Raw genomic sequence first — 10127 nt, 5'->3', positions numbered from 1 at the left:
CAAGGACAAACATGAATTAACAATGGTGTGACTTTTCCTTGTTGTAGATCGCTGAAAGAGGAGAAGGGACTGAGATGTCACCTTACTGCTCTTGAATGGGTTGGTATTTATAAAATATTTATAGGCTACGTAGCTTTAACGTTTACCCTGCCTAAATAATTAACTATGGCCTTGGAACGTCTTAGTATTTTTTATACTGGTTCTGAAGACCAGCATGTGACTTTCCAGAGCTTATAGGCTTACATCATATACATACGTGTTTCTGTAATTATGCTAACGTCCAGTAGGGGTAGCAAAACGTTATGCTCTGCAGCTTTAAAATATTAAGCTACTCATTATGTTAAATACTCCTGTTTTAGAGAGCCATGTTGCAATTATTGAATTCAATATCTGTGATTAGATGGAAAGTAAACTACTAAACTGAAATCTCTGAAATAAATGCTATAATAATAATTTTGTGGGTTCATATTTGTGTGTTTAAATTTCACTTCCTAGCATTACATAACAGACAGAATTCATCAGCTTATGTCCTTTGGGTATGGGCGAGGTCTGCTAACACGAGTGATGCGACTCATCGTTTAGCAGTTTGTGCCAAAGAATGAAGTCATGGACGTGGTATTTTTTGTAAAACCGCTTCTCTTTTTATGAGCAGTTTCACTCTTATGCGCTGGGAATGTGGGAAATTCATGTGACGGGCTTCCACCAACAAAGACGTGACCTTCCAACACCCATGAGTTCTCTAATGTTTAGTTACTTCATATACCCTATTCATCCTGTATCAGTTATATTCAGATGTAAACTGATTCTCACTGATTCATTGACTGTTTCCTTCATCAAGTCATTTTTATGTTCTTTCACCGAGGTGTTCTCAGTTCCTCTAACTTCTACGGTCGACGGGGAGTTGCTCTTCAGCTCGTGTGAAACGGTGTAAAAATCATGAGCTCATCCTTATTTCTGGTGCTGGAGTTCACAGTTTGATGACATATCCACAATGTGCGTCATTTGAACCAAATATACCCCCCCCCCCCCCCCCCCCCCCCCTCCCCCCGCCCCCCCAGCACACCTTCTGTTAAATTCCTGTTTTAGTTGATTTCTCTGAATAAAAAAAGCTTCATAAAACTTTTGGAGTGTGATTGAGAAAAACCCCACCCATATACTGTAACAGACATAGAAGCCAGCTTGAACAAAAATCAGCTTGTGTTTGGATACTTAAGATCAGTGTTAAATAGGCTGCAGAGATTACAGCTGGACAGCCACGTGTTTAATATGTCTGCTTGAACTAGAGCAGTAATTAGCCTAGTTTAGCGAGGTAAGAGGATGAATAATGGGGTCAGAAGTGGTTCAAATCATAAGTAAAATGCAACCAAAGAACAAACAGCAGAGAGAACAAACTCTCAAACCCCACTGCGCCCTCTAGAGGCTGATATGTATATTACAACAAACAAACAAAGCTTTAGAGGAAATCACAATGTGAACCCACTTGCCAAAATAATAGGTACACAACAGTTAAGGATACAACCATCTTGTATCTTGCTATAAACCCCCGCTTATGCCTGTTATAACTGGCAAAAGAGTGTCTTATGTTCTTTTTAATTCAAATATGATGTTTGTCCTAAACAAAAACTGGTAAAAGTTAGCAATTCGCTTGTTCTTGTTTGTATGCTCAGAGAATATTTATGACACATAAGAAAAAAGTATATCTCAAATTGTATTAAATGCCAGAGAATAAAACTGAGTTTTAAGACAAGATTTAAAAATATATGTATACTGTGTCCGGGCCTACATCGGGTACAAAGGAAAACTATGCCAGAGTCCATTCAGTGATACGTATGCAAACACTAAAATCTTAAAATCCATCCTAAACTTGTCATTGGGAACTGGGAGCCAGTGACAGTAGGTCTGCAGGGGCTATCCGGGTTCTTGGGGGGCCACCACACAAAGACACATGTGTGCTGTCGCCCAGAGATGTTGCTTCATTGCATTAGTTACATTACCAAACCAGATTTATTGAACATATACATTCCAAATCTCAGGGTAGGCAGAAGTGGGGGTAGCGGAGTATTGTCGATGCAATGAAAGTCCGTCATAGGTTTAAGGGGATTTTATGGTTGTCCGTGCAAAATATACCTTTTTTTCTTTTTTTCTTTTTTTCCACGGGCCCCCAACAATTGATTGGTTTGCCTGTCCTGACGGTGCACGCCTGGAGGCCTCGACAGGGGAAATGTGGTCACACGGACCAGCTGACACCAGAAAAGAGGGAATTACAATCGTCTACACGAGACCAAATAAGAACCCCTTCAAAATCTCCAAAAGACAGAAGAGACTTCACTTTACAAATTACTCCGGCATTATTTTCTTGAAATTGTTGTCCTGGAGTAACCGTGTGTCTAAATCTATTTTTGTCTCTGATGCTAGATAACTTCATCAAATTGACAAAGCAAACCTAGCGGAGATGCAGAGGCCTAATCAATCAAATATATGCAAAGGACTGACTGAATGAAGCTGACACTGGCAAGACAACAGGAAACAAGCAAATGCATAGTTGAACAAATTGGGAATCAATAAGATGTGCGTTTGTTTTTAACTCCGGAGACCCCCACAGGACTAATGTGGACCACGCAGGCGGATAAACACCACTCAAAGAGACACTTGTCAATAAAGCATTAGCAAATGACTACTTAAAACAGCTGCAGTTAACCCTTTTAACAGAGGATGTTTTACGATTGGTGCACCTTTCAGTCAAACACGAGGGGCCGATTCCCCCAGTGACATCCGCCCTGGAGAGGGCGCTCTCTGCTCAGTTTGCGGCGGAGCTCGTGTTGGGGACCCGTGGACCAGTCCTTCTCCCAGTTCATACACAGTAATTGACAGGTTTCCGTGATCGCCGTGTGTCCTCCTCATCTCACTGAACATGGAGTACTCGATCCGAGCGGCCAACGTGGAGGACTGCAAGGACATCGCGCGGATGATCGTGGTGAGCGGACACGTGCAGCACGGAAGACATTTGTTAATGACTCACGGGTTTACGTCAGAGGATCTGTTCATAAACACGAACCTGCTGTTGTCACATTCTTGACTTTTGGTGGATCAGCTAGGTTTTAGTGGATTACAGATGTGCTGCACGCATTGCTCGTTACTGCCCGTTAGTGTTTAGGTTCATACACTGCCTATACAAGTGATATTTATTTCATTTCATTTATATGTTTCACAGGAACTGGCAGAATATGAGAAAGTGGCGGATCATATCAAAGTCACCCAGAGAGGTATTATGTTTAAACACTCACATAGAAAGCACAAAGAAAAATGGTGGCACCAAATATTATGTACACCGTTCAGAATTCAATTCATTCATGCATTCGTCTTCTGTAACTGCTTGTCCTGTGAAGGGTTGGGGGGGGGGGGGGGGGGCGTCTATCGCATGACTATTTACAGAGAAACCATCAAAATTGTCTCAAGATGCTTTACAGAACCAAGAGTCTGAACTTTCCCTTAACAGGAAGAAACCTTAAACAAATACTTAATAAATACATACTTACCCTCATGTTGTTTTAGAGGGAAACTACTGTTTTTTACTACCTGTACCTTATTTCTGGCATAAAATACGACCGTTTACTCACTCATATAACTTTTGTGGAATTTGTAGTCATTCCGGAGATATTTAGATCTGCGTATACCCATATAGTGGGAGTGACTGGGGCACTGACCTACAGACCCCGGATGATGTCTTCTGTCTTCTGACCTGGATGTCTTCTGACCTGGATGATGTCCTCTCTGAGCGCCGTGTGCACCGGCTTGTTTACCTGTAATTTGCTATGGTTTGTTCACAACCTCAGAATCTGAAAAATATTCAGCCATGTTGCAAAAAACTAGCAGTAGCAAATTACAGGTAAACAAGCCAACTGTTATGTGTAGGTCAATCTACAGACCCCGGATGATGATAACAGGTAACTCAATGGGGAATAGCACTAGCGTATGATAACAAAATATTGATGAAATGAACGAGTTTCGCAGCAGATAATGCGTTATTTAGAGGCTACGTTTTCGGTGCCCCACTTACTACTATGAGTAAACGATCGTATTTTATGCCAGAAATAAGGTCCAGGTTGTAAAAAAACAGTAGTTCCCGTTCAAGCTAGGGACACACTACACAACTTTCACAGTCTTTACAGATTTTGAAAAGACTAGGAGTACGCACTAACAGACTTTTTTTGTATGACGACTGAAAGACTGAGGATCACACACTTAACAGTCACGGACTACAGGATTTGTCAAACCAACTAAAGCCAACTGAACGCATCAAACTCTCGTGCAAAGGAGTCGGGTCTGTTCCCATCACACACTTGCAGATTTTTGTGCCAACTACCCATGCAGACTGTCCCCAACTAGTGCAAACTGGTGCAGATTTGCTCAACTGCGAATCATGGGTGAAATCTGGCAAAAAATCTTGTGTGTCCTCCGCTTCAGGAGCTGAAATTGAAGGACAGCTTGAGATAAGCTGCCTCATGTTAAGCTCTATGGCTGCTGTCTTTAACCTTTTTACACCATATCCGAGACAACGATTTGAGATAATAGTAGAATCAGGACACTAAAAAGGATGCTGTTTGTTTTATCATATATCTCAAATCAGTAAAAGAATGAAAGCACTGAACCAGATGATTACCACACATGCTAAAACGAGGATGATATTCCCCTAACATGTTAAAAGCTGAGATCAGGTGGATGTTGTCGGAAGCTTCCAGAGGAAGTCAGTCGCAAAAAAATGTTCGTCAAATGCAGCTGCTTGAATAAGTTGGACACTGAAGGCCATTTCTTTCTTCAGTACAAATGAAAATGCCCTGAAAATAAGTACACCAGGCAGTGTACATCTAATAGTATTAGTGATGTAGAATTAGGACACAGCTGGAGTTTTTGGCAGTAGCAGGAGATGACATGACTAAATGGTCACTTCCATCCTAAAAAGAAAGAATCAGACACTGGTATATGTCTGATTTTACCTGTTAAAAGTCATTAGGTTAGAAAACGCCATGCAACACCTGACATCAGGAAAACTCTCACAAATCTACAACATTTGTGTGGTTTATATATATACATTTATTTATTTATTTATTTATTTGCAGATTTAGAACAAGATGGCTTTTCCAAGAACCCGTTCTTTCACGGGATCATCGCTGAGGTGCCAGAACAGCACAAAACCAAAGAAGGTGAGAGAGATACTGTACATCACTTATTTTGAGGCACAAATGGCAGAATGATTTTGGTTTTATCACTTTTCTAAGCAGTTCAGAATTGCTTTAGCTTCAAGCTAATTTGCTGCTACTTTTCCTATACTGTCGTGAATCTGATCACAGCAGGCGTTTTTGCTGTCTTCAAATGGAACTCGTGATCTCGTTGCTATGACACTGCAAAGTCGTGTGCTCGAAATTCTTGGCCGATCACGTGGTAACATCCGTCGTAAGTCATGAGAACAGCGCTGCTAGGCATCTGCTGGTGGGGAAGCCACAGAGTCTGATAGTTTAGCATGTTAACAATAGGGGTAAATTAATGGAAGGAAATGCAGAGGCTAAGGATAAGACTGAGGATGAGACCAATGGAAATATTAACATTTTCCTCAGACATATTATAAAATAGTGAAGAAAATGCAGTTTCTGGATACATTAGCAAACATGTTCCGACTCGGACATTACTAAAAATTTGAATACCACAGATTTTCCTTACTGGGATCCTATTAATTACAATAGTAAAAACCTAAATAGTTTGAACCTTATTCTGTGTATGTGCAGTCTCTTAAGATATTTGATGAGGTCATTAAATTATTAGATCAATTCCTTGCGCAGTAGTTGTCAGCCAGTCTCCATGTTTGTTGGCCCATATTTATTAGTTCCGTGACCTGATGTAACAGCACACGGCTGATGTGGTCCCTCTCTTCCTTCCACAGCTGTTACATAACAAGGCTAATGCACTGCTGTTCCTCAGAATACATTAATGAGATCACCGACATACGCTCTGCTGCCCAGCTTGGCCTTTTCCTTCCATGACACAGGCCCTTTGTTTTCCATGCAGTCACCACTGTCTACGATCCACAAGCCTCAGATACCTGACTACTCACTGAGGAGCGGCTGCTTGTATATGTGTATTAGAATTTCACTGCCAAGATAATCCGTCACTGACACCTGAGTCAAACATACACCATATGCATATTTGTACATATGGGTAAAGATTTAGTTATGGTAGCAAGAATCAGCCCAGTAACCATAGAGAATACAAACTAGAATGCTAACCATTTTAAAATTTAGCCACTGGCAGCAATAAACAAACCATAGCACAAACAACAAGAATACATTAAATTAAATTAACTTTTAAATGTCAGGACATCAAGTTGATTTTCTTTGATACATTTATTTTAGGCTCGTTTTGGTTTAATTACCTAAAACTCTTTGTTTGGGGTTCACTTGTATCACAAATGTTGTTTCAGGCAGCATTCGACCGCTGTTTTCAGAAAAAAATGTAATAACCCCAGACAAATTAAGCACAAAAGCAACTAGCTAACGTAGCGATGTAAGCTAGTTGCTAAAATTGGTAACGTAATTAGTTGAAATGCGACTCAAATTCACCAGGTGACTACAAACATGACCCCAAGCTAATGCTAATGTTGCTCCTTTCTTTGGATGTATCACTTGTTCTGCTGACAAAAAGTATATTTACTACAAATGAGAAAAAAACCCAACAACTTTTAGCTAACCTGGAGAAGGTAAAATTAAAGAAACAATCTTTGCACAAGTAGATTGTACAAGGCAGCGGTTTTGAAGATCTGTTTCCAATAAATCTGTGTGTAGACATGTTTGACAGTTCAGCAACACCACAGCGCTGAACAGTAAATCAAAAGTGATCATTTCTCACATGTTTAGCGAACGAGCCGCAGTCATGTGTGCACGATATTCAAAAACAGATGGTTTTGAGCTTTTTGATTTGTAATATAAAGAAGATTGTAGTTATCTTCTTTTATTGTCTTGGCTAAAGCCGCTGAGCCTAATTTAGTAGAAGGACCAAAAGAGCAAATGTAGTTATTTTTTGTTGTGAATGCTGAAATTATTTTGGCTGCTTCAAAAAGTAAATTCTTGTAACTAACTATTTCACATTTTTGACCTTTTGCTTACAGGCCATACAAAGATAGGCTATGCACTGTACATGTATTCCTACAGCTCATGGACAGGCAGAGCCATTTATATGGAGGACTTGTACGTGATGCCTGAGTTCAGAGGTACAACACGCTGTCTTGACTTGTCATTGTTATCACTAGTGCAGTGCCCGTCGGAAGTATGTATTCCTATAGTGGGAGCCTACAGGTGCTGTGTATGAGGATTAGTGGAAATATTAGAGCGGAGAAAACCTATTTTACCGATATATTTTACATTTCTTATCCAAACAACGTCAAACTTAGCAATGCACATCTTCGTGCCCGTAGCGAGACACCTGCCCAGTTTCAAATCAATCGGGCCAACGGTTCGCGAGATATGCGTGCCACAGACACACACACACACACACACACACACACACACACACACAGACGCTTCTTGATTTATAGATAGATGGCGGACTACATGCTAGTTTTCCTGCTGGAGAAGATATTGAGCCTATTAGGGTTACCAGGGCAAAATATCATTTCTCCTTGAGTTTGGTTTCTTCTAAAGCCGATTTGTAAACAGTGCTCAAGATTTGTGCGCATGCTCCGCCTCTTCCTCTCCGTTTTTGGTGAATTTCTGAAAGTGCCTGTTTTTGATGCCATGGCAACCGGAGTAGTGGAAATATTAGAGCGGAGAAAACCTATTTTACCGATATATTTTACATTTCTTATCCAAACAACGTCAAACTTAGCAGTGCACATCTTCGTGCCCGTAGCGAGACACCTGCCCAGTTTCAAATCAATCGGGCCAACGGTTCGCGAGATATGCGTGCCACAGACAGACAGACAGACACACAGACGCTTCTTGATTTATAGATAGATAGATGGAGTAGTGTCAAGTGAAAATGAAAAGCTTGAATATCACATCAACAGGAAATTTAAAGAAAGTCTCTGTCTTTCAGGGAACGGCATTGGTAAAGCACTTATGAGCAAGGTTGCACAGGTGAGTAAATCAGAAACATTATTAAACTGTCTAGAAATATAAATGTACTGGAGGTGTAGTTTTTTTCTCTTAATACACAGTAGGTCATATCTTTGTTACTGATTCATTTTGCTGTCCTGTAGCTGGGCATGGCTGCCGGCTGCAACCAGCTCAACTTCACTGTCCTGGACTGGAACAAATCATCTCTGGACTTTTACACGAGCCAGGGCTGCTTCAATGTCACAACAACCATGGGCTACCAGTGTATGCGCTGTGAGGGAGAGGCGCTGGAGCACCTGGCCCAGCCTTAGCTCAACACTGGGCTCCTGACCTCGATAACCTTTGCAGTCACCAGGTCAACCCACACAATGCAGGGATAGGGATAGCACCACTCAGAGGCCCTTTTCCAAAACTTGACAATGACAATTGCCAAAAATGACTGTTTGCAAAACCTTTCCCCCTGAAGTCACAGTTAAGGATATAAATGTTAAAGCCATTCTAAAATGAAGGGTAGACTTATCTCTCAAAAGTCTTTCCCAAACAGTGAGTTTTTTTCTTGTGCACAGGAGTGAACACAAGCCTGTCAAAATTTTCTGTTCTGTTCAGAGGCCATCCACGTCAGCTGAAATGCCAGCTGTTGGTAAGGTTGTTATAGTAAGCTAATGTTATCCAACGATAACTCCATGAGTCAGCTGAAAACCCTACATCTACATTTTCATTCTAAATATCTGCATGATAAAATGCCAACAGGTGTCCCAAGGCTTGTAAACAAGTAGCAGCATTTTCTCACAGCTGAGTACAGAAGTCAAAATATGCCGCTGAACTTGCATTAATTCATTTTTCATCCTGTCGCCTCTTAATGTAGCCTAGCCGAGAGACGGGGAATAGTCAATAACAGATTTTTGGCTGCTATAAAACAATATCTTCTGTCATAAAAACAAAACAGCAGCAAGCAAAACTACACATTTCTGCTTTGACATGCTGTTTAGTTTTGGATCTTCCAAAAAAACAAACTTGATTAGGAAAAAAAATGTTGAAAAGATAGTTAGTGTAGCGCTAATACATATGTTATGTATATACACATACAAATATGTTAGACAGTTAAATGTTAGCTAGCTTGTTGTGCTAGCGTCCTACTAGTATGAAGTTAGTTAGCAAGGCATGCTAATGTTCGCAGCCTGTTAGAGCAAATAAACAGTTTAATTCATTCCATACGATTTTACTCTCGAGATTTTCCAAATAATTTATAGAGTCTTTGAGCTGTATGTACCACAGGATGGAGAAATGCGACAATCACTGTCCGGGAAGATTTTTACCAAATGGTCGATTGTCTTAATTTTTCATTTTAAAAAGTCAAAGTGTGAGTTTTAAGTATTGGAACAGGGCCTATGCAATACATTTAAAATGTACATATAGAAGCAATGAAATCTGTGTTGTGTTTTTCCCTTGTGGTGTGTTATGATTTCCGTGATAAATAGGTCAGATGACACGACTGATCTAAAACAAACTTGAGGATAAGTGTGTTGTGTGGTGGGATTATTAGAGAAAGTCTTGATGTGTGAAACATCATTGCCCAAGAAATATTATTATTATCACTTTGCACTAAGATCCACAAAAACCTTATGGATTATTGCTAAGCCAAGGCATACATTTCATCATGTGGAGAAAGTGAGTTTCACATATAATGTCCCTTTAAATTTATTGTGAACTGTGACAACAGCAACCAAAGAGTCGGTCACCTCTCCCCTTGTCTTCCAGACGAGAAGTGTTGTGCAGCTGTTGTAAAGCACAATGTTGGTATTTGCACAGTTTTTTTTTTTCTTTTCCTCTGTGCGTTGTACATAGAGAGTTCTTGTGATGAAAATATGCACTAAAGGAATCAGTTGGACCTAAAACCTCCGGCCATGCAGCCAAACCTTCTGAGCTGCTTCGAAAGAAATAAAAAGTGGCATTGTTCTGGTCTGTGCTCCAGTTTTATACAGTCTCGTTTTTTTTTTAAAGAGGCATTTTTTGTATTATTTCCAG

At 40.3% G+C, this 10127-nt stretch overlaps 1 protein-coding gene across 1 annotated transcript; it reads left to right on the top strand.

The window, feature by feature from the left end:
• The first annotated feature begins 2813 nt into the window (after positions 1-2813).
• sat2a.1 (spermidine/spermine N1-acetyltransferase family member 2a, tandem duplicate 1) lies at positions 2814-10057 on the top strand. The gene is made up of 6 exons (XM_084546877.1): positions 2814-2974; positions 3212-3263; positions 5118-5201; positions 7157-7258; positions 8083-8123; positions 8246-10057. Exons 1-6 carry the CDS (start codon positions 2912-2914, stop codon positions 8411-8413), a joined length of 510 nt encoding a protein of 169 aa, XP_084403003.1. The 5' UTR covers positions 2814-2911; the 3' UTR covers positions 8414-10057.
• Positions 10058-10127: the final 70 nt, after the last annotated feature.

This window comes from Chelon labrosus (genome assembly GCF_963514085.1).
Source record: "Chelon labrosus genome assembly, chromosome: 1".
Classification (NCBI taxonomy): Eukaryota; Metazoa; Chordata; class Actinopteri; order Mugiliformes; family Mugilidae; genus Chelon; species Chelon labrosus.
This window is presented reverse-complemented; position numbering and strand designations above follow the sequence as displayed.

What these genes read in the sequence shown, in the direction of transcription:
- sat2a.1 (XM_084546877.1), top strand. Translation starts at nt 2,912, where the DNA reads ATGGAGTACTCGATCCGAGCGGCCAACGTGGAGGACTGCAAGGACATC. An exon ending in ACATCGCGCGGATGATCGTG is followed by an intron (nt 2,975 to 3,211) that starts GTGAGCGGACAC and finishes TATGTTTCACAG; the next exon opens with GAACTGGCAGAATATGAGAA. An exon ending in ACAGCACAAAACCAAAGAAG is followed by an intron (nt 5,202 to 7,156) that starts GTGAGAGAGATA and finishes TTTTGCTTACAG; the next exon opens with GCCATACAAAGATAGGCTAT.